This window comes from Lipotes vexillifer, unplaced genomic scaffold (assembly GCF_000442215.2).
Source record: "Lipotes vexillifer unplaced genomic scaffold, Lipotes_vexillifer_v1.1 scaffold395, whole genome shotgun sequence".
NCBI lineage: Eukaryota > Metazoa > Chordata > Mammalia > Artiodactyla > Lipotidae > Lipotes > Lipotes vexillifer.
Genome location: NW_006797390.1, coordinates 7,940,697 through 7,968,125, shown reverse-complemented (window position 1 = coordinate 7,968,125; position 27,429 = coordinate 7,940,697). Strand labels below are relative to the sequence as shown.

At 46.8% G+C, this 27,429-nt stretch overlaps 1 protein-coding gene across 3 annotated transcripts in view; it reads right to left on the bottom strand.

Annotated features, from left to right (window-relative positions):
* Positions 1–27,429, bottom strand: part of ERC1 (ELKS/RAB6-interacting/CAST family member 1) — a 393,512-nt gene that overhangs the window by 10,898 nt on the left and 355,185 nt on the right. For all 3 annotated transcript variants that reach the window (XM_007469475.1, XM_007469478.1, XM_007469476.1), the window contains one exon: positions 17,151–17,339. In XM_007469475.1, coding sequence (XP_007469537.1) covers positions 17,151–17,339 — 189 coding nt within the window. Of the gene's footprint in view, positions 1–17,150; positions 17,340–27,429 lie in introns of those variants that run through there.

Sequence of the window (27,429 nt, the reverse complement as noted above, 5' to 3'; positions counted from 1 at the left end):
TCCTTTCCAAAGTCTCCCCCCACCCCAGCGGCCTACTGTTAAGAGCCTGAAGCAGCTGCCACCCTGCCCCGGGCTCTGCAAGACGACCGGATGCGGTGGTGACTGTGAAGTTGCTGCTGGGCCTTCCCCTCCCCCTTCCCTGCCTTGCAATGAAGCCCTCTGCCCGGCAGCGTCTGGATTTGTCTTCCTAAAGAAGGAAACACTGTTGCTGCTTAGGCCAAAAGTAAACAAGGTGCCACTGCTCCTCCATGACGAATCTGGAACAAAACGATGCAATAAAAACCAGAGTCCATTCCACCAAGGGGATCCACAGTCAGTTCCACTGATGGCAACAGGCCTCTGCACGGCGATTTCCTCAAGATTCAATTGGTGAAATAAAGGAACTTCCTCCTCTCCTTCCCTCACCTCACGACAGGTAGCAAGGTAGGAGGAAAGCCCCGGCACTAAGGCCTCCCGAAGCATGAAAACCATAAATGACTTCCCAGTAATGCCAAGAGCACGTTAAACCTGGCACGTAGGGGGTGCCCCCTAAACAGTTACTGAACGAATGCTTGCCATGTGCCTTAGGGGAGCTAGATTTTTCAATGGTTAAAAACTAAACAAAGATAAAAACAAACCAAGAGCTTCTCTGCTTCCCGGCTACGGCACTGAAAGTCCTGCAGTGTGGTACCGGCAACCCCCTAGCCCCGAAGGCAGCAAGGCAGAGAGGGTTTTCCGTGACTCTGTACTAGTGCAAAGCACACAATTTAGTTTCCACACTAACCCTCTCCCCTACGAAATATCAAACAGCGGAACTACCAGACCTAAAAGCAGGCCGATTCCAAAACTGAGAATCAAAAGCCTGGAAGGGAGCTAAGAGAACCCGCAGTTCAATTCTCTAACCTTAAAGTGAGGCGAGCAAGGCCTAAATAGGGGACGGGCCTGGTGCAGTTTAGGCTGATGGAGCGTGCACCCCAGGAAACCTGGGGCTCGTCCTTCACGCCCTGCCAGCAAGCGGTCAGGGATCAAACTGCTGTCTCCAGACGCACAAGTGCTCCGGAGAGAAAAAGAGGATAACTCTCCTGCCTCAGAGGCAAGTTTTACAAGAAAGCTGGTCTTGCTGGCTAACCACCGGACCTCTTAGAGTCGGCATGTCACTGCTGCTTATCATCTTTCGAAGATTAGTGTCAGTCACGGTTTTGTGAGAGTCAACAACCTGGAGTCAAGTGACCCCGGTGAACTGGGGTCAACGGATCTAGGGACCAAAACACAGGTTGCTAACACCTGGATACAGCAGGAGCTGGAACCAGGCACAGTGATGCAACAGTCCAGGTTTAGACAGTTATCTGTACATAAACCAGCACAAACTTTTGCTTGCTGATAATTCTGTTTTGTACTTGCAGATGTCACTAACATACTGTCTTAATTTCTAACCTACTTAGGTCTAGACACTTGTAAAATGCTGGATGCGTTCCTGCCTGAAGTATTCTTCCCTGGCTGAGATAATCTGAGTTCTTCTTTGTGATGTTCAACCTCCCAGGTTACTCTCTTTCCAGAAAGGTTCTGTCTTGATATAGGTGTTATACCTTCTCTGAATGAGTTAGGGAAGGGAGTGAACAGAGGAGGAGACAAAAGACATGGCTACCAAAGATAAAAGTGGGAAGAGACCACCCCCCGCAACCCAGTAGGAGGTTTACATTGGGCTGATTGGCCTCCTACACATTAAATTTCAAGAATCAAGAGAATGGGGCGGGGGCGGAAAGAATGGGGAATCCTCTCTTGCGTAAAAACCTTGCAGAACACCAAAGGAATCTGATGTATCATCCCGTTCAAACAACAAACCAGTTGTGACTACAGTTGATAACACGGTATTATGTAACTGAAATTTGCTAAGTAGAACTTTAAAAAAGGTAAGTAATGTGAGATGATAAATGTGTTAATTAACTTGATGAGGGGAATTGTTTCACAATGTATACGTATAGCAATCATCACATTGTCCACTTTGAACATCTTACAATTTTATCTGTCAGCCGTATCCCAATAAAGCTGAAAAGAGCAAGCCAGGTACCCACTTGCTGGCTAGTGGAGACGGACCACTCCCCAGTCCAGACTTGCTGGGACAGCACTGGAGGCTGGAAAAACAGAGGTTCAGAGGTTCAGATGGGGAAGCAGAATTCCTGCCAGGCAGAATTTTAATTGGCAACACCTCACACCACCTCTTACAAACCCGTTAACTGAAATAGAGACATTCACTTTAAGAGTCTGTAGTTATCCACACGGGGAAGAATATCCCTCTCTGTCAAAGGGACCATCAGAGCAGCAGCAGGGTTCTGAGAATCTCGGACACGGCCAGGCCAGTGTGTTTGGTTTGGCTCTTCAGAAACGAAACGTGTCAAAGGGAGAGGATCAAAAACAGAAAACAAACCACCCAAACAACTAAGAAATCTAATGCTGAGGCCATCAGGACGACAAGAACAAGGCTTTGCTGCATCTGAGATTTAAGTGCTAAACCAGCACACAGCTAATCCACGCCTATGAATCACTGTGGCTGAGCAGGTCCAAAGAGGGAAGCGGCCTCCACTGCAGTGGCATGTGCTCAGTGCACATTCCACGTCCAGCACGTGGCAACTGATTCTAGGGCCAGTGTGACGGGGAGAGACTGGCAAGGCTCCCTCGGGGAACCATGGATCTTGTTTGATTTTTGCTCTTATTTTAGTGCCAACCTGACACATTCCCTGGGTGGTGTCTCCCAACTCCCTGGTGAGATGACGAAATGACCTTTTACAAGCTCCTGGGCCAGCAATTCAGAAGGGCCATGGAAGCGGTGCCACTACCGCTTAAGGCTCCGGGGCCGTGTGGGCTGTTCTGAGCGACCCCCGGGTACACATGACCATCGTCTGGAGGACCATGTACGGTGACGGGGTGGGCACAACGCGAGGACAGGCACCTGTGCTGACGTGGAGAAGGCTGGTGGGGCGGGGCCTGGACGGTCCCTAATTTTGGGTGCTAAAGGGAAGAGGGTGTGATGTGATTTGAAGGCTCCTGGGCGAAGCCGGATTTGAGAGAATATTCCCTCGGCCCCTGACGCTCGGGACTTCTGCAGTCGTGCCCCCGTAGGTGAAGAAGGGTGAGAGGAGAGGCCCAGGGCCCTCCCAGTCCCGTCTGGCTCAGCGCACGCTCAAGGCTCAGCACACGGGCAGCACAGTCCCCTGGGAAGCATGGGCGAAGCCACGGTGCGGCAGGGCCCGAGCGGCCTCCCACAGCCGTGGCTTCCACGCGGCGGCAACGGCCGCGGTGGGAAGGGAAGTGCACAGCACTCCCGGGAAGCTTCTCCCAGCCCCTGCAGAGGGGGGTCCCCGAGCTCCGCGAAGCAGCAGCTGGAGAGGGAGGCGGGCTCAACCTTCAGCAGCGGCCCAGGGAGCAAGGATGCTCTGCGCGGGCAAGAGGAGACGGGGGTGACGGCGTGGGGCGGCCCCTGCGTGCGGCTCTCCGGCCACCCCGCGGCCCGTGTCACCAGACAGGACAGAGCTTAGGAGCCGACCGCGCGGGAAGCAGGCCGGGGCTGGCAAAGCCACAGCCCCGAGAGAGGCTGGCAAAGAAATCTCCGGACAGGCATTTTAATGACCTCCTATTCACTTTCCTCCCCGAAGAAAGTCCCAGTACTTGGTCGGCACACTGGGCCTGGGACAGACAGGCGTCCATCCCTCCACACACACGGCCTGAGCCCGACGGCGACGTCCTCTGACAGGCCGAGGGGGTTTTCTCCCCCGGGGACCACAGGGGGATGTGGTGGGGACAGGTCTGGGACGGAGGGAAACGTCCAGACCCCATCTGGCCACTCGGCTTCACCTTCCCGGGCAAGTCCCGTCGTGCCCGCCTCAGCTCCCTCACATGCAAAGCGCCAGGGGCAGGGGATGAGGCTGAGTAAATGCAGCTGCTCCTGACGGAACAACACGGGACCCAGCTGAGCTCCCGAGGCCGGAGGGTCGGAAGGGTCTCCTCTCCCGGCTCCTTGTCTGGCTCTCATCACAGGATGCTCCAGAAAACTCGATACCCCGTCTTCTCGGTGACTCCCTGCCTTCCCACGAGGTGCATCCTGACGCCCATCTGTGCTAAACTTAATCTTATGAATAAGTATCTGTGGACTCAAATTTAGGCTAAACACTTGCAGAGGGCTGGTGTGGACTTCAGCTGTGCGACAGGCCATCAGCGAACCCTAAGGACGATGATGCTTTTATCACCAGGCCCGGGTCACAGTGGAGACTAAGCTGGTTTTTAACGTGGCAGCGTTGTTCCCTTCTGAACTCTCATCTTCCCAGCCACTCACTGTTCCTATCATCCTAGTGTTCAGGAGCCTTGGGCAGGCTAACGTGGGAGACACCGTGCTGCCCTTCCTAGAAACACCTGCATTTAAGAAGGTACTAACCTCGGAGAGATGCTTGGTTCAAAGGAATAAACTGAACCAGTGACCGTCAGGCAGGGGCTCCATCAAACACCCCACCCCCGACCTTAAGCTGCCACCATAGCTTGCTTTTCTGTTAAGATGGCAGTAAGATCTTAGCATTTAAGTTTGGCTGAGAGTTTCTATTAGAAAAAGTTTTTTTTTTTTTTTTAGTTTGATAACATTAAAACCACTATTTATCTTTAAAAAGAACCCCATGAAAAATCCCGTCCATCAAAACCTGATTTTTAGGGCGACTTCTCTTCAATTTACGGCAAGATCTGTTATCTTCGGTGTTAAAATTACAGGCTCCCTTTCACCAGGAGCACACGCTAGGTGGGGCATTTTCTCTTGTGCCGAAGTGGTCTTTAAAAAGAGGTAGACAAAGCAATAAGATAGCATTTATACGGTGCAGAAGAATGCCACTATCTTATCTCCAGAAAATTCCTGATTTCATTTATTCACTGAGCAAGCATCTGCTTCCTACTTTATGCCTTTGTGTCTATTACACAGCTTTTAAAGAGAGGTCCAGTTTCTAAGTTGTGTCGCAGGGCACTCTGGACTGACATCACCAGCAGGCCCTGCATCCCCACCTCCCCCCACCCGAGGATTCTGTAATTAGTGGATGTGAGCAAGGCTCTCCAGCACCCCCTGCCTCTTAATAGGCGGGCCCCTGTGATTTATGTGGAAGGCCCTTTCCAGAGCTTGCTTGGAAGTTGGTTGTTCGAAACACTGAAACAATTACTTAAGTGGTAGTTAGGGCCCCAGGAGGCCCCATGGGCTACTGGCCATAATGTTATGGGCTGGGTCATGTGCCCTCCCCCAACTCACATGGTGAAGCTCTAACCCCCAAACCTTAGCATGCGACTGTATTTGGAGAAGTGATTTAAAGTGGTCAAGTTCAGATAAGGCTGTTAGGGTGGGTCCCACTCCAATCTTACTGGTGTCCTTGTGAAAAAGAGGAAACTTGGACACATACAGGGACACTGGGGATATGTACCTGCACGGAAGGAGGACGATGTGAGGCCACAGGAAGAAGGCGGCTGTCTGCAAGCCAAGGAGAGAGGCCGCGGGAGAAACCAACCCTGCTGACACCTTGATCTTGGACTTCTACCTTCTGTTGTTTAAGTTACCCAGTCCGTGGTACTTTGTTGTGGCGGCCTTACAAACTAATACAGTATTGTTGGTGGGCAGTGTCACCTAACCATCACAAAACCTAACCATCACTCATAACATTTTATATATTGGAAGACGCCTTCTGCGTCCCAATTCCCGCATCAGAAACACATCTCCACTTGCCCCAGTGGCAAGTGAGTGTGGCCTGGTCCCATCTTTCCCACTTAGCACTGGAAGGGGTTCAGGGAGAAAAACCTCACTGCTCCAGCCGCCCTGATGTTCTTACAAGAGGTGCAGGAGAGTCGCTTAGAGGCTCAGCGAGTAATAGGGACAACAGTCAGAACAGCAGCAAGTGGGGACTGGGTCACTGGGAAGAGGGGACACCGGGAGGGAGGCTGTGGCAGCATTTCCCCCTCTCTGGGGGAAGCAGCACTTTAGGTCCGGGGGCGCAGGGAGTCTAGCGGGGAACGGCAACACTGTCTGTAAACTGGGAGAGGGGTGTGGCCCAACACCTTTTCCTGTTTTGAAGTTCACACAGGTTTCCCCTAAGAATTCTGCTGTACATACATATGGCCAGCGTGACAATGGAGCTTGGCATTGTGCAGGTGCGCTGGGGCAGAGATGTGGCTGGGACCATGCTGGACGCTGCCCACTAGGCGTTTAAGTGACTTCTGTTTCTAGACTGTCCCACCAAGTCTTTGGTTAAGAATTAAACAGTAGTTTGAGGAAAGCTAAGGACAATTTATTTCAAAGCTCTGACTACATGGGAAAACTGCCGTTTCCAAGGCTTCTCCGCTCCACGGGCTTCGGGGTGGCAGTGCCTGCCCCGGGCCAGTTGCTGGACGTTCGCAGGGGTAAATTTCCCTGCGTTATCTCTGTAAGTCAATGTGCTGGACTGTAGGAGTTGTCAAGACTCATGAAAACTCCAAGATGGTAACTAGCTGCTCCTGTGGGAGCTCCGGGGAATCCCAAGCGCTGACCTCCTCCTTCCGTGGGAATACTCTCAACACAAAGGGCAGCTAAAAGATATTAAGAGCTCTATAAATACAGAGCTTCATAATTAAAAAATGTTCCATATTCCCATTTCAGAGCTCTAAAGGGCCCAGTGCACGATCAAGCTATTAATGGAAACAAAATGAAAGGTTCCTGCCCTCTTTGCTGCCAAGCTGAGGGCACAGGAGACCTGAATTCACACTGGGTGTTTCACGTTCTTTTTTTTTTGTGGGACGCGGGCCTCTCACTGTTGTGGCCTCTCCCGTTGCGGAGCACAGGCTCCGGGCGCGCAGGCTCAGCGGCCATGGCTCACGGGCCCAGCCGCTCCGCGGCACGTGGGATCTTCCCGGACCGGGGCACGAACCCATGTCCCCTGCATCGGCAGGCGGACCCCCAACCACTGCGCCACCAGGGAAGCCCTCCCGTGCATTTTTATTCAGCCCCGGCCCGCTGGGGGCAGAGGCCCTGGCGACGAGGATCAGGATGGGGAGGGAGAGACTGTGGACAAGAAAGAAACAGCAGAATCCCCTTCTCTGAGGTAAGTGAAGGGAGGAGATGGTCTGGAGGGATCTTTTGTGTCAAAAAAGTTCTGGTCTAGCTGAGTCTCTTAATACAGTATTCTCTCTCTCCACAAACAAGATGATGCAGCATGTTTAGCACAAAGCCTTTACGTTTGCTCCTATTTAGGTGTACCCTTTCCTGTGTCCACCATTCAGCTGCCCTCAGGTCGGGAGTGATTTGCAAAGAAGGATTCGTATCTGTGTCATTTCTGCTGTGTGAGCGAGGTCCTCACCTCCCCTACATTCAAATTCTCTCTTCCTCTTCCTGCCCGCAACCTTGTTTTAGGGGATTTTACCAGAAGTCCGGCAGCAGGCTCAGGGTCTCAGGGCCCAGGCCAGCAGCTGGCCAGGCGCCGTCCTCTCTCGTGGGGTCTCCCAGCGCTTCTAACTCTTTTATTTTTTTCCTTTTTAGAACAATCTCTTGTCTGCCAGATTTTCAACACCCAGCTGGCAAGATACTCTGCTCTTTGCATGAAAAGGTTAATGGAAGCTGTCAGGAGGGGAGAGTGCCAGACCGTGAGAGCAGAGGGGAGAGAAAGAGTGAGGCTGCCCCACAGGGTTTTCTCATAAACGTGAGACAGACAGACAGACAGACAGACACACACACACACACACACACACACACACACTCCATCCCCAAGCCCAGTCAGGCACAGACCCCGCCTGCCCTCAGGGCCTGCAGCTCTCGCTGCTGGATCGCTGGTCGCCTCGCTCAGCCTCTCATGCTCCGCCGCTCTTAGTCTTTTTGGAAAAGAGCTCAACGTCGGAGCCGAGGAAACAGTGCAAACATCGCAAAGAGAAGAAAACCAGATCAGAAACATGCAGGCTGCGAACCAAGACAGAGTTTGCTGCCCATAAAGAACCCATTCTTCTCTTTTCTCTCTCTCTCGTTTTCTCTCCCCGTGGCCCCCAAAAGCCCCCGTGTCCACGTGGCCCGCTTGGGGTCTACGACGATCTGTGCAGAGGCATATTCACGAGAGAAGAGTGTCACGTCGTGACTGATGACCCACAAGCTCCCAGAGTGAGGGCCCAGTGCCATCCCGGCGTCAACCATCCCAGACTCACCGCCCTGAAGAGAGAGGGGACAAGCCAAGCAGCCACTGATCAAAATCGAGAAAACAAATGGAAGACAGGCTCCGAGGAGGCGACGAGGTCTGAGCCAAGCTGTTCAACAATACTTCCCTGAAGGTCAAAACTGGACTGGGTGCTGGGAAAGGGGCTGGAGCCCACAGCCGTGACCCACGGAGCGAGCTGGCCAGCGAGGGCTCATTCCAGCGTAGTCGGCCGTCAGGGGGCTGGCATTCGTGGTGGAAAAAGGACGTGTGCTCCAGGGAGAAATTCCACTTTCAGCTTTTCAGCAGAATCTGCCTATCAGTCGAACTGCTTCAAAAACTTCGAGAGGAGACTGGAAATGGGGTGTGACTTTTCTGTTTTTGTTTTGAATTAAACTATCATTGACATACAGCAAGATGCACAGATCTCTGTACATCAGAGTGTACAATTTGATGAATTCTGATCAATATATACGCCCACATGACCGTCTCACCAACCGAAACACAGAACATTTCCATAGTCCCAGAAAGATTCCTGGGACCCCTTTCAGTCAATTTCCACAGGCGTCCAGTGTTCTAGTTTCTATCACCACAGATGAGTTCTTCCTGTTCTGGAAATGCCATACAAAGGGGATCAGACATGAATCAGATATTCTTTTGCATCTGGCTTCTTTTGCTTAACAGTGTTTTTGGGATTCATTCATAGAGTTGCTTGTATTAGTAGTTCGTTCCTTTTTGTTGCTGAGTAGTACGCCATTATATGATATATGATAATTAAAAAAAACCTCTTCTGTTAATGAACATTTGGGTTGTTTCCAGTTTGGTGCTTTTACGAATAAAGCTGCTCTGAACAATTTTGTACACATCTTTTTGTGGACGTGTTTTCATTTTTCTTGAGTAAATAAGGAAGAGTGGGATTGTTGGGTTACAGGACAGGTGTGTATCTAATTTAATAAGAAACTGCCTAACAGCTTTTCAAAGCCTTGGACCATCCTCACCACTGCACATAGAGTTCCAGCTGCTCCACAACCTCGTGGACATTGGTGAATGTGTAAAATTCACATTTGGTGAATTTTAGCCATTTTCTTGGAATTGCCCTGCTATCTCACTGTGGCTTTCATTTATGTGAGCACTGTTTTCGTGTGCTTGGTTTGTGTATTTTCTCTTGTGAACTGTCTGGTTCAAGTCTTCTGCCCATTTTAAAATTATGTTGTTTTGTCTTTTTGTTTCTGATTTTAAAAATATCTTCTCAATAGAAGTCCTTTGTTCAATATATACATTGTGAATATTTCCTCCCAGTCTTCTGATGAACTAAAGTTTTGATAAAGTACAATTTTTCATTTTTTCCTCTCACGTTTAATGTCTCTGTGCTTGCTGAATTGGGGGAAGTTTCAGCAACATATGTGCCATTTGGCTAATACCTAGAATTAAGACATAACGTTCATTTATCCCACTACAGGTGACGTTACCTTCAGTCATTTGGGTTTAGATGGTGTCTGCCAAGTTTTTCCAACGTAAATCAACTAAAAGGATTTTGTGCTAATTAACTGAAATAACTTTTTGTGTGCGTGTGCGAAGAGACACTTTTAGACTACGCAAATATCCTGTTCCTCAACCAACTTTTACCCACTGGTTTTCACGTTCATTGATGATTCCAGTTCAAATCAGTTATTACTGTGATGGTTGCCAAGTGGTGATTCTCTAACTCCGCCACTCTCTCTCCATGTATTAGCTGGCATTCTACTGCAGGGCGTGGCCCCTGCCCCACCATGTATTTGCTTACTGATTTCTCTACACTAGTACAGACTCATAGATTCCTGTTCTACTCAGTGGGCTGTAATTTGTTACTATTATTAATTTTGCTGCTCAAATTCCTGAAGATTTTGCTATTGGGAGCCCCCCCATGTCCTTCTTATTCTTCTTTTTTTAAAAGATATATTTATTTATTTATTTATTTTTAGCTGTGTTGGGTCTTTGTGGCTGTGTGCGGGCTTTCTCTAATTACGGTGAGCGGGAGCTAATCTTCGTTGCGGTGCGGGGGCTTCTCATTGCAGTGGCTTCTCTTGTGGTGGTGCACAGGCTTAGTTGCTCCGTGGCATGTGGGATCTTCCTGGACCAGCGCTTGAACCCATGTCCCCTGCATTGGCAGGCGGATTCTTAACCACTGCGCCACCAGGAAAGTCCCCCCTCCATGTCCTTCTGACACACCCCCCACCACTCCTGGAACACTCCATTACTTTCTGGTATAAGATGCTCTGGATTTATGTTGTACTTTGCCACACACAGTCCTAGGCTGAGCCATGTGTCCAAGGAGCCCTAGTTCCTTTTGGTGAAAAAGGGCATCTATAAACCAAGAGCTGGGAGCTAGGTGAGCTCCTTGTTACTGGTGTATCACTGCTTCTAGGTGCTTCAGCAGATAAAACTAGGAAATACACCCATGTATCCACGTAGATGAGCACATAAATGTACACACAGAGAAAGCTAGATCTATTATCTGTCAAAAACCCTGAGTCTATACGGACGCCTCCAACAGCAGCTGAACGCCACCGGACTTGCCTTCACCCTTCTGTATTTGTTACTTCCTCCTCCTGGAGTAACAAGCCTGCTCCCATGAGCTTCAATATACTTACTCATTTGTTCAGTCTCCTTGTATGTAGCCAGTCTCCCAACCATCTGCACCATCATCTTGGTCCTTGCCTCCAAATGCCACCATGCCAGCTGAATCCTCAGCCCTGGCCCTGCCCAAAGTGCTGGCCATGTGGGCCGAATCCTTGATCCTAGCCTGCCAAACACACCAGAATCTTTGGTGCCACCACATATATAGGCCAGTGTCAGTGCCAGATTTATGGAAACACTAATAAGCTTTCCTGCCCAGGAGCTGGCAAGAGGGCTGGGCAAAGAAAAGAAGACACCTTCTGTAGAAGGCGTGTGGTGTGGGGACGCGGACCCGGAGTAGAAGGCGTGTGGTGTGGGGACGTGGACCCGGGATTTCAGTTATGAGCTGGGATTCTGGAAGGTAACAGACAGTGGTCAAGTATGGGGCTGTCCTAGAATCAACAGAGAAGAGGTTTAAATCCAAAACCGAACCTAATGAAACCTTTTTCTTCATTCTAGCCACCTTGTACCACTACAGCATTCTACTTTGACATGACCTCAATCTACTTTTTCAAAGAAAGTTTCTCTAGGGCTCCAGAGCCATACTTAAAATGGTATGAGACTTACATTTATCTGAAAAATTTCAGCAACATCTTTTCTTCCAACAGCAAGTGACTAGAAGGCTCAGGTTCAGTAAACACTAATGAACAGAGAGATAGCCTGAGTAGTATGATGTCATTTACTTCAAATTTGTATCACACTGAACAATACTGCACATTGTTCGTATAAACAGATATGTATATTAAAAAGGTAAAAACGTGGACTGTAAAAATGCAAACCAGTTTAGGACACTGGTTGCCACTGCAGATGAAAAAAGAAAAGTGCAACTGGGTACAAAGAAGACTTTAACTATATTAGGCATTAACAGGTAAGAGCAGCCTGCACTGGGAGAGACAAGAGTGTGAAGGGGGAGCCCTGTGGTGTAGGCACGAAGGAGCTACTGAAATCCAGGAAAAATCAGCACTCAAGACTTTGCACTAAATGTACAATTCACCACTGGAAAATGTAAAGCCTGTGGAGCGATGAAAGTAACTCAAACCCAGCTCAGTTACTGACTTGACTCAGTTCCCAAATGCTAATGGTCTGACAGAAGAAGAGGAAGTGCCTATTTCTAGACATAAATGTTATTAATCTCAGTTTCTACTCTTCTTTTACATATAATATTTACCACTTAATAAAAAATGAGACACAAAAAAAGCAAATGAACTTAAAGACATATTGATAGAAATTATCCAAACAGATAATAGGAATCTCCAAACATAACATGAAAAAAATCCCCCAAAGAAACAAACGAAAGCCCCCAGACATCGAAGAGCTGTGGAATGATATCAGATGGTCTAACAAATACATAATTGTAGATATAGAAAGGGAAGAGAGAAAGGGATGAAAGACATATCTGAAGAGATAAGGGCCAAGAATCTTCCAAAATTAATGAAAGACAACAAAACATAAGCCCAGGGGACACAGAGATCTCAAAAAGGATTTTAGCACAGACAGGAAATATAACATAAAATACAAATAGGCACATTATTTTCAAATGGTTGAAAACAAAAGTTAAAAAAAAAAAAATCTTGAAAGCAGTCAGAGAAAAAAGAAACATGAGAGGGTGGGGGGCAGAGCACACATAAATACAGCAGACTTTTCAATAGAAACTATGGAAGCCAGAAGAAAATGGAACAGCATCTTTAAAATATTAAGAAAACAGGAAGTCAACCTAGAATTCTATACCCACAGAAGAATATCTTTCAAAAACAAGGTATTAGCTTGCATGGGCTGCCATAAGAAAATACCACAGACTGGGTGGCTTAACAACAGAAATTTATTTCTCACAGTTCTGGAGGCTAGATGTCCAAGAGCAAGGTGTTGGCAGGGTTGGCATTTTTTAAGTCCTCTCCTTATCTTACAGATGGTTGTGTTCTTGCTGTGTCCTCACGTCTTTTTTTTTTTTCCTCTGTGAGCACACAGCCCTGGTGTCTCTGTATGTCCCAATCTCCTCTTTTTACAGGGACAGCAATCAGATTGGATTAAGGCCCACCTATCAGCCTCTTCTTAATTACCTTTAAAGGCTCCATCTCCAAATATAGTCACATTCTTGGGGTCAGGGATTCAATAACGTAAACTTTGCAGGGGACACAATTCAGCCCGTAACACCCTGCCTTCTGTACCCCTCAAACTCATGTTCTTCCCCCACACAAAACACATTCACCCCCATCCCAACAGCCCAAGAGTCTTAACCCACTGCAGCATCAACTCTAAATCCCCAATTTCACGTAAATATCATCTAAATCAAGTGTGGGTGAGACTTAAAAAACATGATTCATCCTGAGGCAAAATTTAAATGTGGACCTGCTGAAGCCAGACAAGTTATCTGCTCTAAAATACAATGGTGGGACAGGCATAGGCTAGACATTCCCATTCCAAAAGGGAGACCCTGGAAAGAAGAGAAAGGGATCATGGGTCCAAAACAAGTCCAAAACCTAGCAGGTCAAATTCCATTAGATTTAAAAAATATATATTTATTTATTTATTTGGCTGTGTCGGGTCTTCATTGCGGCAGGCGGGATCTTTTGCTGCAGCGCTCGTCGTGGCTCGCGGGCTTCTCTCGACTTGTGGCGTGCAGGTTTTCTCTTCTCTAGTTGTGGCGCGTGGGCTCCAGAGAGCATGGGCTCTGCAGTTTGCGGCACGGGGTCTCTCTCGTTCAGGTGCGCGAGCTCAGTAGTTGCGGCGCGCGGGCTTAGTTGCCCTGCAGCATGAGGGATCTTAGCTCCCCGACCAGGGATCGAGCCCACGTCCCCTGCATTGGAAGGCATATTCTTTACCACTGGACCACCAGGGAAGTCCCTCATCAGATTTTAAGGCTTGAGAATAAGGCTCTTTGGCTGGATGCTGTCCTCCAGGCCCACTGGGGTGGCAGCTCCAGCCCTCTGGCCCTGGGTGGCAGCCTGGCCTATTGAAATCAAGGAGGAAGAGACAGCCTTGCCCCCTAGACCTGTGTCCTCTAGGCTGGTGAATATCTGTTGTCAACAAGAAACTCACTGTAGCTATAAAGACATCGACAGCTTAAAGGCAAATGTATGAAAAAAGGTTTATCGTGTACTCACAATTCTAAAGAAAGCTGGAATAGTTATGTTAATGTTAGACAAAGCAGACTTCAGAGCATGGAGTATTACCAGCTTTGAAAAGAGATATTACATCACGATAAAAGAGTCAAGTCATCAAGAACATATAACAATCCTTAATGTTGTATGCACTCAATAACAGAGCTTCAAGATACATAAAGCAAAAACCGATAAGGTAAGAAAAATAAACAAACCCGTAAATTTAGTTGGTAAGACAGCCAGCCTCTAAGAGGGCAAAGGAAACAAAACAATTCCGGGAAATCTTCAGATGTAAAGTAATATTTCTGTAGGCCAGGCAGTTGCAGATAACAGGGTCATAACTCAGGATGGAGTCTGAGTGGTTCTCCTGACATCAACAGTCAGATTATCCAAAGCTACTGAATGGCACTGAGGAAACTGTCTTGGGTCACCAAATAAACAATCAGCAAGGTATATACTAATAAGCATTCTTTACATGTACAGTACTGTGCCAGGCACTTTAGAAATACAAGACATGGTTCTGGCAGTGAAGAAACTCATCTAGTTAGGGAATAAGAATCATAACTATGAAATACAAAGTAATAAACTATGCAGAACTCACTAGAATTCACTCACTCATCTGAGTTAGTAAGCAAGTGCCAAGTACCTGACGTGGTGCGAGTTTTAAGATGAAAATGATATGGTTCATGTCCTCAGCTGATAGAAAGCCTAGACTAACGGGAAGACAGATACGAAAACTAGTAAGTACGAGTGTCACAGGTCATACAGAAGCCCTAAGGAGGGAGTGGCACATTGGGCCTGGGGTTTCAGGAAAGAACTCAAATTAAAAGAAATGATGTCTGAGCTGAGTTTAAAAACTCAGATTCCTATTTAGATATTCCCCAGGGAGACACGGCAGGAAAGGGCAGAGCAGGCAGAGGGACCGTTATGAACAAAAGGACACAAATGTGAAAACTGTAAGTCAATTAACAGTTTAAAAGACTGTCAGTTGTTGTATGCTTCAGGGATAGGGTGAGAAGAGGTGTGCATTTAAGAATCAGGCCAAATGAAAGGAGGCCTTGTGTGCTTTGATAAGAAGTACGGACTGTATCCTGCCTGCCTTTCTCCTTCCCTTTCTCTCATTCCTTCAACAAACCTTTACTGAGCAGATACTATTTGCTAGGCATTATTCTTCGTACAGACAACAGTGTTGAAAAAGACAGACAAGGCTCTTGTCCTGTCCTCGTGGGGGTGTGTGACCGAGGGGAGCATGGTGGCAGTGAAACCCATGGGACACACAGAGTTGAGTAACACAGATGTCAGGTGCAGAAGGCTCTATCTCCCCGAAGAAAACACACACACAAAATAAACCAACACGCATATTTAGCGGTGATCTCTACCTAATGTTTCCTGGGCTTCAAAAACTAAAGTCAAACCTTGTTCACAATAGGCAAGTCATTTTGTATTTAACACAGGTCATCTTTCTCGACAGCCTGCACCACTCCCTTAAAATCTTACTTGGAGAGAGGCGGCAGAAAATGGGTTGGTTTCTCCACCAAACTCGAGCTGCTCTGGAGAAGCTGATGGAAGGTGTGGTTAGTTGCTGTGCCCCTTTACAGATGACCGTAGTCACCTGCTCCCCAGGTTTTCCAGGGACGCTGCTGAAGATACAGCTTTATACGCCTCATGCAACAACTTCAGTAGCTGAAGCAGGTTCTCAGCCAAGGGGAAACGGGACAATAGTAACATGATTCATGTATGTGAGCAAAACTGTTTGGATGATAACATGTGGGATGGCGCGCCTTCTACTGAATTCCTGGTTTTTCACTCAAAACTTTCTGGAAAACTCTTAGCTTGAGATTTTCTACCTTGGCCTCACCCTGAGGGTATTTTTTTTTCCCCTTAGAAAGACTGATTACTTCCATTCAGGCATATTTGGAACACAGGACTGAGCCAAAACACTTTTTTTCATTTCAAAGACAAGTTGTTTCACAAAGAAATAATTTAATGTCAGTTAAACTTTGATACATCACTGTTCGTGCTTTAAGATGCCCTGTCTCTCTGCAAAATTTTGAAGTGGAGTTTCTAAAATTAACTGGCTGTGTGCTCTGTTTCCAGCGGGCTTCCAATGTCATGTTAACTTCATGGTTATTAATATCAAAAGGAGCTACTAGAAATTCGATTTAATTCTGTCCTTTAAATTTCTCCCTCTTTTGAGAAGAAAGAAATTAAAATTTCCATGGCAACACGCTAAATTTGAGAGGTCGGCCTTACCTGTTCCATCACACAAATCAGGTGGGTGACAGACAGGCCATTAAATGGGTCTGTTTTTAGGCAATGTCCACACCCGGGAGTCAGTCCCGCCCTGACCCCAGCGTGCAATTCTCGACCCGCGGTCGTCACTGCTCCCTGCAACCTCACACCACAGGATGTGCCCTATTTGACACAGCCTCCGCTCACGTGCTGTGGGTGAACAAATAGGAGGCATTCAGCTGGAAGAGAGTGCACAGCTTCGACACTCTGGTGCAGAGCTTTAGCAGATTGATGGCACAATCACATCTACAAGGGGCTGGGACACCATCAACCCCACCCTGTAGCCAGGAACAAAAGCAGCTTAGGATTACTGTTCTAAAGCTGCTCGACTTCTTTTTTTCTATTTTTATTTCTCAGTGTTTATTCAATTTTTCTTTCTTTTACTTTCCACGTCTGCCCTCACCCCGTTTTCTCCTTGTTTCTTTTATTCATGGTTTTTGTCTCCTTTTAGCCTTCTCATTTTCTCTATTGAACTAAAAAAATCACGACATGGAAAAAGGAGAGCCAATGGATTTTACAGGCAACAGTAAACAGAAAGTGGAGCAGAGGAGGGTAACCTAAACTAATTCATCTAATGGTCCTTTTATTGAAAAACTTAGTAGGTTGTGACCCACAGTTCCCTAGAGACAGCTGACTTGTCAAGGATCCTCATCCAAATATCCCCAACTCAGACTGCCTTTCCGTGGTCACAATCATGAGTGGCCATCAGTTCTGTGAAATAACAGATTCCCCTTAACGCTCTCCCTTCCGAACCAGCCCTTTCTGAATCTTTGGCAAGTTACACTGAGGGAAGAATAAAGTGGGGCTTACTTCAAATGGTAGCTCCTAATATCTACTGAAGAACCAACCACGGTTAAGAATCTTGACTCTGAGCCCTGAATTCTCCAAGGCAGCTTCTATCGCATCACCTAAAGAGCAGCTGAATTTTGTGAGGGTGTCGCCAGAGCTCAGGTGAGAGGCTTACCTGTTCCTGGGTCATCTTCTGCAGCTCATTCTCCCATGCTGCCTGGTCATCGTCCAAGTTATAGGAAGCTGGTGGAGTGAGTCCTTGAAGAATCAGGGGGTCTCGGTCATGGCAGAGGGCTGTCAGGTGTCCAATGTACAACTTTAGTTTGCTTCTGTTTTGGTCAAGTTCTAAGAGGGGCTGGATGATCTGAGGTGAAAAAAAATGAGGAAAGTCAAGGTCAATCTGAAACAAGAAGTTCCAGTCTCTTTATGCCTCCCAAGGCAAAGAAACGGAGCAAGACTAGAGCTCTTGTAATCACCACCGCAGTCTTCGGGACTGTAGAGAGAAGCAGGTCCATACACCTGCACGTGTACACGGTCACACCCACCCACTGTTCTGGGGGCCGCGTGGGGACCGCTGGCATGGACATCAACGCGAGATGCAGTTCTGACTTTGGGCTGGAGATCAGGCGCAGGGTGAGCTTGTTTTTGCAGAGGTGGCATTCCTGATACAGAAAGACTCCAGTTACTTCACAATTGCTCATCCCATCTATTTACAAGGAGGTTACAAAAGACTGCTAGTGATTCACTTTGTTATGAAGCAGAAACTAACACACCATTGTAAAGCAATTATACTCCAATAAAGATGATAAAAAAAAAAAACCCCCAAACTGCTAGTGAAACGTGCTCATCTGAAAGCCTGATGCCACATGCTACGTGTGTTCCTTCACCTCCTGCAATGGAAGGAAGGTTCTGCCTCTGGAGAAAGTGCGTGCCTTTCTCGGCCACGAGATGTGGTGAGTGAACTCATGACTAGATCTGCCTCCTGGCTGGAACTCCCTTGTTCACTGGGCCGGCGCCATCGATCCTCCTTTTAATGGGTGACAGATAAATCCTTACACAACGCCAGACCCCTGAGCCTGAGCCCAGGCCCAGTGTGACGCTGGATCTCTTCTCTTGAGTAGCAGTCCTGCGCTAACTCTGTTTTGCATCCCCTTTACCCTGGATGAATAACTATCACCTCGGCTCCCTCTGAAAGCACATCAAAGGACAGATGACTTCATCGGGCAGCTCTCGGCCCGATGACACTCGGTACTGGCAAGCCTGAGGGGCTGAGGCAGAGCTGGGCCGGCTCTCCAACGCTGAAACGCTGGCACAGCATCTGCCTGACACACAGCAGCTGGGGGAGCCGCCAACCCGCCAGATGCTGGCAGGTCCCAAATGTTCCCGGGTCTCACAGGCAGGGTCTGCACCTGCTGTGTGTCACCGGGCTGGCACTTTACACCAGCAGGACACCTCTGACCCACCTAATGAACAAGGAGCTCACTGATCTTCAAGTCAACAGAAACAAGGCCTGGTATTACTTTCAACAGTGACACTGATTTCTTCCTGGTCTCAGAGGACTCCCCTGCTGCTTTCCTTTTAAGAGTTTCTAAAATAAAGTTTTATGTTTTTTATTGTGAAATCAATGCATATTTTACTCTGAAAAGTATGGGAGAAAATATAAAAGAAATAATAAATAGCCTATAGGTATTCCATCAAGAATACCACTTGCAACATTTTGCTGATTTTCTTCCAAGTCTTTTTATAAACTTACATCAATCAACTTTTAACAGTATCATACCTCACGGTTTGCTTAACACCCTGTTTATCCATTTAGTGTTATAGTGTGAGTACTATTCACATTACGTATTCCTGGAAAACATGATTTTTAATGGTTGCTTTATAAATATATCACATTTCCTCTGTTTCTAATACTATTTCCATAAAATAGTTAAGAGAGGGAATAGCCAGGGTTTAGTGTCTAAAACCATCTTCAACTTACTAGAGAGATCAGAGTTTAGGCCTACGTGGTATAATACAATATAGAAACTGGAGCCTGTCTAGACAAACCAGAGAAAGTGAATACATTCAGCATTATTATTGTTTTTAAAACACACACACACACACACACACACACACACACACACACACACACAATTCTCTAAGGATAAAGGTTACACAATCAGGGGCTGGGGTGGAAGGCTCCGGGCTCTGTAAGGGACCCCTAATCAGCAGGCTCGTGGTACGAGTCCTGTGTTACCCGCGGTACCAACACTGCCAACCACAGAAGGACGAGACTGTTTTGCAGAGGATTTGGAGAGTGGGGAAGTTGGATAGCTTTCCACAAACAACACTAATCTCTCAAAAAAGACTCGTATTTTATTCCTGGCCACAAATGCACATTCACAGTGTAGGAGATTTAGAAAGAGTTCCAAAGCAGAATCTTTAAAGGCAAGCTCAAGGCAACTCCTTTAAATGCATGTTCACCTTTTGCACATCAATATCCCAACTGTCTAGCCACGGCTCTCCTACCACACCCCTCATGCCTCCGCGCACTGCAGCCCTATTTCATTTCCCGTGTTTTTAGCCTGGCCTCCTCCAGCTTCTTTCATGGACACGTTGATTTAAAAAAATCACTTTGGGGATCTTCATTGGATTTGTGCAATTTACTCCCGTTCTTTGTATGTGTGTCTGTGTATAGTTGCCATCACATCTGGGCTGCAAGGCTGAAAGAGCTGGTATCTTAGGTAATTACTGTTTGAGTTGGAAAACTGACATAAAAAAGCACGAGCTCTGAGGAAGGAGACGATGTGATAAATGGTGGTGGTGGAGAGGTCAAATTTTTCACAGTAAAATGGAATCTGGAAAGATACTAGCTCACTGCTGTATGACTGGGAATGAAAAAGTGGACTTTTTAAGGTCCCTGTTCTTAATCAGAGATGAATCTCAAACTGATTTAAATGTATTTCATGCTGAGGTGCTGACAGATTACAAAATATGTAGTGTTTTGCACTCTGAAAGTTTTCAAAGTCCAACTGAAAAGTTAAAAAATGATGGAATCTGAAAAATTTTTCGAGGATAAAAATTCATTCCATGCAATGACCAAGATGCCCTTTCTTCTCATGTCAAAAGGAGTCGCTTTTTTAAAACAAAACAAAAAAACTATAGAGCTTACTCGGTGAAAGTGTATGAAACTGCCCAACCAGCACAGTTCTCAAATCTATCCATCAAGGGAAAAAAAAAAAAAGTCACTGTGGCATCTCTGGGACACACTTAACCATGTCAATCACGTGGGAAATGTCCTTATCTCTTCCTTCTCCCCATCTAACTTGGGCAGGCCACTCAGAAAAGAAACTGCATTTCCCACAAGGTAGAACTGCCACTGCCTAATCTCAAGAGGCAAGAGGGACACTTGCCAAGTAGGAAGAGGATGCCTTACCTGTAAGTAAGGCATAATCCAGAGGTTATGTCTTTTGCCCACACACAACCTCAGTAAATTGGCAAGAAGTCCTACCAAAAGCTGTCAGTAATGCAGTCAGACCACATTAGTCCTACAGCTATGCAGAATTAGAATTACCTATCTTTTTTCTGGCATAAAGAAGTTAAAAAATGAACTTGTCAAGATAACCTCTGCTTTTATCAAATATAATGCCAAAATGGCAATATCCCCCCAATCCTACATTTACCGAGCTGTGAAGGAAAATAACTTAAACTATAAAGGGGAATGAGAGCTTTCTGGTTGACTTAACTGAAAGCTTTGTTTCTTCTTGCGAGGATTTATTTATGTATCAGACCCTCAAATTGGCTTCAGAGGCCAGCATTTGATGACACATGGTGATGGAAGACAGTGACCTCCGGAAGGTGTTTATTTTAACCTCCCTTCCACTTGAGCAGGTCAGATGGCTAGAGATCTTTTGGAAGACAGACCAGCTGCTCCTCTATTGTTCCATACAGATTGCAACTGAAAATTCTACAGCATCCCGTTTCGGCAGCCCATTTATCTAAGACATGGGAACACATGTTCTTGGACCAGGATGGGACGTTCAGTGAAAGGCCCCTCCAGGCAATTCCATGGTCTTCCCCCTTCTCCCCACTCCACTGTTTCTGTACTAGATCTTTGATCTAAGTGTAGGTGGGTTGGTTACGGCACACTCTGGGAGCTCACTCTGAGAGGAAAGGTGTACCCTGAACTGAGTATCACTTGGGACTTAAGGCGTTTGCCCTTGCACTACTAATATTTTATTGTTTGGAAGATGCCACTGTCTTTCAAGCTAACGTTTATTGATCGTTTACTGTGTCCCTGGCAAATTATTTTTAAATTTACTATGGTTCCTCTGTCGCTACAAAATCCTCTTACTCTTCTTTCTATCTGCGGAAGTCCTCAGAGGCAGGTTCAGCTGTCTCTGGATTACTGCGTAAATGCCAGTAGCAGTTCTGACTTCTCACTGGGTCATCACTACACCACTGTCCCCCAGTGGAGGTTCACCAAAGAAGTCCTGGAACAACTAACGTATTAACTTCCCAGAAACATTATTCTTTTAATGACATTCTTGTCCAGAGGCCCCAGCAGAGAGCTAAACTCTGAAAAGTAAAAAAAGGAAGCAAGGGAATAAAATTCAATGGTCTAGCCTCAAAGTCTTTTCTCTCAAGAACTCACTTTACCTTCTTGGCCGCGGTGTGTGTGAGGATGAGGAAGATGAAGGACGGTACTGGGTCTCTCACAACGTTTTGGACCTTTGTGTTGCTTTCTCACTTAAATGCAGCTACTTTGTGCAAGAATGTGGTTCTTTGAACAAAGATAGTAAACTGTCATGATATTTTTGCTACATTAACTAGATATACTGCATATCAAATCACACATATTGACACTAAAAAAATTATGTAATTCACTTAACAAACATTCAGTGAATGCCTTTGTGCCACGCCACAGCCAGCTTTTGCTGGCAGGAATATTAAGAATGAGATGTGGTCCTGTTCTGCATTAAAAAAAAATCATGAAATAATGGAACTAATGTGTTGAGTGTATATAAGAATTAAAATGCGTATATTCAGGATTTATCTTTGTTTTAACTCTAGTTTTGAAGTTTCCTTTAGGCAGACCCTTAAATTGCTAAATCAGCCTCTTTACCTTGATTTGAGGCTCAGTTCGACATAGTCTTCACATCTAAGGCTATAAAATTCAACAACTTGTTTATTCTTAGTGGTCTCGGAGATCCAACCTTTTAATTCAGCCTTCCCATGTGGAGCACAAACAGAAGGATACTCAATGGACCCCCTAAATGTTTTCGGTGTTATGGTCCTTACTCATTTGTAATCCTAGCAAGCTGAAAACAAATATGCCTTCGAGAATACCCCTCTATCTTATACTTCTGCAAGAGAGACGCTGGATAAACATACGCCTCTCAGGTCACACCCTCATAATAACTGATATAAAGCCAGGCTACAGAAGGGTTCATGAGATACACCTGCATGACCTTCATCAAAAAACAAACCTTATTGTCAACAACGAGAATCTGGGAAGTTTCAGCAGCTTTAGCCTGAGTTTGTGCTTAGTGAGAGGGCTACAGTCTTTGAAAAAACAAATCTCTTTTAGGGGGAAGTCAATTTCTAAAGTTTCATGAAAAGTTAAAAACATAACCTAAAGCTAAAGGCAAGAAAGTTCAGAGCTCCAAGCCCTGACCCCCACCCACTTCATGACCATTTTTCATGTGTGTCTATTTGACTCCTCAAACAAACTTTATAGAATGGGACTGTCTTACATTTATCTTCCAAAACAAAAAGCCACGACAAATACAAAACCCAGAATGACATTTCTTATGCTATAAATATTTACTAAGTACTTAGAATATTAGTTCTGTACTAAGCAGGGTCCCTTCCTCAGCACCTCTTACAGATGATCTACTACTCCCACTTGTTTAGTTGATGGAATAACTAACCAGGCAATCACTTAGGCTCAATTAACTTTCTCATTCCCCTCATCTACATCCTGGGGACAAAGGTCTTCTCATTGACCAAATGTGGGTCAGGCTCCCCTGACCTCTCTCCTCAACTGGGCCCTGACTTTTGGGCGTTCATGTTCCTCTCTATATTGTCCAATTCCCCCAGGAATTCTAAGTTGGTTTGTATCTGACGGGGTCCCTCATCGCCCACCATCCCCCGGGTGATGTCTGGTCACTCTGCCTGCCTTAGGCACGAATCCAGTTAGGTTGGTTTAGCCAGAATCTCCCCCCATCCCTGATGTTTCCTCCTTAGAAAGTGTCCATCCACTGACCCCCCACCTGCTCCTTGGCTGTAAATTCCCACTTTTCCTTGTTGTATTCAGAATTGGGCACTGTCTCTCTCTCTCCCTCACTGCAAAACCCCACTGCAGTGGCCCCTAAACCCATCATGACGGTCCTGAATGAAGTCTGCCTCACTGTTCTTTAACAAGTGAGTAAGTACCACTAGGAGTTCACATCCAGGGCCACTAGTGAAACCGAGTCCCCCTAAAACTGACCTCCTCTGCTGACAGTTTGTGATTAACCTCTCTACGGGAAACTTTATTCCGTTTCTCATCCTGAACCCGTTCCCCTAAGAGTGAGGAGCACCAAAGAAAAGGGAGGGGACTGAAACCATGTGCAAGCCCCTGTGTCTATATCCTTCGAAGTAAAAGCCTTTTGCTTTAGTCTCTCAGCCCTCTCCTGAGTCTCAGGAGGCTGACTCCAGAGGGAATGACCAGGAAATGTGAAGACGTAGAAGCAAAGAAGAGCTCTGGGTCAGGAACCTGGTAACAATTCAGACTGCACACCAGCCACACAGCAGAGCCACCAAACTCCCCATTCCCTGGAAGATACGGATAAAGGCCTGACACACGTTCCTAAGCTGTTTTTAGAGGAAGCAGACCCCCACAGATGAAAACTACTGACCATCAGAGAATGTAGGCCCCAGGCTGGTTGAAACTGGAAGACTGGTGACGCTCGAAGCTTCACCTTGTTGCCAACCAATCTGAGAACTGCGTACGAGCTGATCATGCATCCTGCGACCCTCTCCCTCACACACACTGCCTTTAAAACCCCTTCCCTGAAAGCCATTGGGGAGTGTGGGTTTTCAGCACAGGACGGGAGAGCTGCCCATTCTCCCTGCCTGGCCTTGCAATAAATGCTGCACTTTCCTTCACCACAACCCAGTGTCTCAGTAGATTGGCTTTGCTGCATGTGGGTGAGCAGATCCAAGTTTGGTGTGGTGACACTAGGTGACTGAGGTCAATAAACATTAATCAGAAATCTTACCACATAATAGAAATGCTGGGTTCTAAAAGTAAAAACTCTCTCCAAAGGTTTCAGATTTAAAGAGCTTTACGGTTTGTTAAAGTTAGATGTGTCTTTGAAAACGGCAAAAGGTCTGAAACATGAAAAAAACAGTGGGAATCATTTAAAAAATAAAATGTGATCATTTCCTCTTAGTTTTACAGCTCAGAAATCTGTTGTCAATTTTCCTTTAAGCATGCATTACCACTCCAGCAAAACAAAACATCCCCTATTTCTTGACCCAGATATGGAGACAAATATTCTGTACTCAAAGTTGTAAGGAGATAGGAAACAGAGTTTAGAATAAAATGAGTCTTGAAATCTGAACTACAGAGCTGCTAACTGCATTTTGCCTATTTACTCCTTATTCAGTTAAAACCTATCCTATTGTATTCGGTACAAGGAATCCTACTCGAACAGAGAGCAGAGTGTGTGGGCCCCGCCCCTGAGGGAAGAAGCCTCCTGCTGAGCCCACCTCTTCAGGGCCATGAGAGCAGCTTAAGGCTGGAGGCATTATTGCAAGGACTTGCTTCAGTATCTGGAAACTTGTAAAACCGAGGAAAACAAGGTCATTCGCCAACAAGAAGGCGGACAAGTGAGTACAGGCGAAGACAGTGCACATCAATGGGCAGTAAGCGGAGAAAATGCTGCACGAAGCACCGAAGCCATCACGCGCTGACTAGTGGAGGGGACAGGAGGGGGCCCCATACTGTGCACCCTGCGGGGATGGGCGGACGAGGCACAGGGAGGTGGCCGGTGGCGCGCGTCCCGCAGCTCCTTCAACAGAGATGGGAAAGCACCTTCGATTTAGCTCTTGGCTTGAGGCTTGCCTTTCCACAATAAATCATTTACTGTATTTTAGTAAACAATGTAGTGGGTTAAATATTTGTGTGTGTGTGTGTGTGTGTGTGTGTGTGTGTGTGTGTGTGTGTGTATTTTACAGAACTTCCCCACAGTAAAGTTCCAGGGCTATACACTAATGAATTACAAATTATGGGGAAGAAAGTCTGGGCATGGGAAAGAAAATAAGGCAAAAGAGGGAGAAGAGAGGTTCACACTTTTTGAACAGGCCAGGCAACTGAAGGCTGATGCTAAATTTCAAAGGAAAAACCAGGTAGGCAGTCGGCCACAGGCGAAAACGGTGGCCTCCACCCTGCCGTGCCCGTGCACACACCCGCATGCTGCGGCTGACGACACCTGCTCCGCCCGGTCCTCTGAGCTCTGGCACCTGAAGTGCTCGGGCTGCGTTAGTGCTGCAGTCAAGCACTTCTCAGCACTATTACACCTTCACAAGACAGAGGGATGGATGTGAAAAGCAGTAACATGCTTGTTGCCTGCCGTGTGGAACACAGGATTGACCTTATCAGGACAGTTCATTTTCTTCTCTCTCTAGCCACTGGGAGTAGAAGGAAGGCCAGCCCGAGCTGTGCCGGGTGCACAAAAGGAACCTCCTGACCTGGCCTGGATCTCGATAAGTACCCAAGGATGCGAGTCTGGATTACAGGGAGCCCACCCAATCGCTCCGCCTTGCGGGCCACAGGAAGAGAGAGGAGCAAAGAGCCGAGTACGCTTATCTGGTGACTAGGAGATTTGATAGCTTATCTGTACAAGGGCTCCCAAGTGGAGGCCAGTCTCTGGAGGAGACTCCCCTGTGACTGGCAGTTATTTCAAGGCTGGGTTAAAAGCAGGTGTGTGTGTGTGTACACACAGAGAAGCTGGAGGAGCAGACACGGGCAACTGGCCACTAGTCACATCACGAGTGCAGCTCCAGCATTACATCCCACAGCACAGACTGCAGACACGCAGCATCTCCAGCTGAAAGCTTGCGACGGCTGCAGCTCCAGTCACTGTGTGTCCGCAGGCTTTGGCTCCTCATGACACAGTGCTTCATAGGAACCTGGCCTTGGGGGTACAGCTGGGAGGGAGGGGTTCCCTATCACCTGGAAGGCAGCGGAAGATAGACAGGTACCTGTAGCTATGTGTACACATCAGAGACGGGATCTGTGCTACTAGAGAAAGACAGGCTACACACAGGAATTGAATCTCTTAATGCTCAAGGAGGAAACAGACAGGACACGACCTGTGACAGGCCGAAACACCTGTGAGTGTGTATAAGGAGGCACATGTATATGCCTGCAGTGGCGAGAGGGGGCCGGCAGGATGGGAAGAAAGATCTTTGCAAAGTGGCCCTTAGCCCGGAATTCAGCTTTAGGATAGCTTAGCACTCTGCTTAACTGGGAGGATGGAAATGTTTCAGAATATCATAAAAGAGCCCTTCAAGAACAGAAACCAGTACCAGGGCAGGGGGCACCAAGGGCATCTCCTTCATTCCTTCTGGACTGAACTAGTGCTGGCTTCTGGGGGCTGGCCGGGTGCGCCCCACCTCTACCCACTGCTCTGCTTGTGCCCACGCCCCCCCCCCTTCTCCATCTCTCCTCCTGACCCACCCACATGAAGAATCTTCATTTCCACTCCACACACACACCAGAACTGTCATATATCTAAGAATCTAAGAGGGATCTTGGCTGCTCTGACAGAGCTGTCCTTGCTGGATTTATGTCTGCCACAGTCAATCAGGAAATCATATTGCAAAAGCAAATTCTTTCTGAAAATTTTATACACCATGAACAAAACCCATGGATTAACGATTTCCAGACATCACCCCTTCCACCTTGGGAGTAATCCAGGCTTTGGGTGGAAGAAAAAGATTTGGGAAAAGCAAAAATTAGGAAGACTGTTTTTCTCTACCCATTTTCTTTATTTGGGAATAAAAGCTTCACACAATCACTGAATTAATCTCTCTTCCCCCTACTTCTGAAAGTTAAAATGCCTTAGCGTGACACAAACTCTGATAGACATCACCATTTCAATGTTTCTAGCTGCTGAGGTTTAAGCAAAGCTTTATTATCAGAGGATATAACAGTGACTATGACAAAAGAGGTTCAGCTCAGAAATACCATTAGTCCTACAAATTGTGGCTGATATTATATAAGGTAACCAGCCAGGGTAATTCAAGATTCAATAATCTGGGGCACTCCAAGCCCTTCTCCGGAGGAAGGGCCCCTGTGCCCTGATTCCCCGGATCCCCCTGATCCAACACAGGGCTCAGTAAGTGCTGACTGAAAATCAATTCTGAAGTGTAGGGTCAGAGCAGGGCGGTCCCGCTGGGATGCGAGATACGGAATGCCG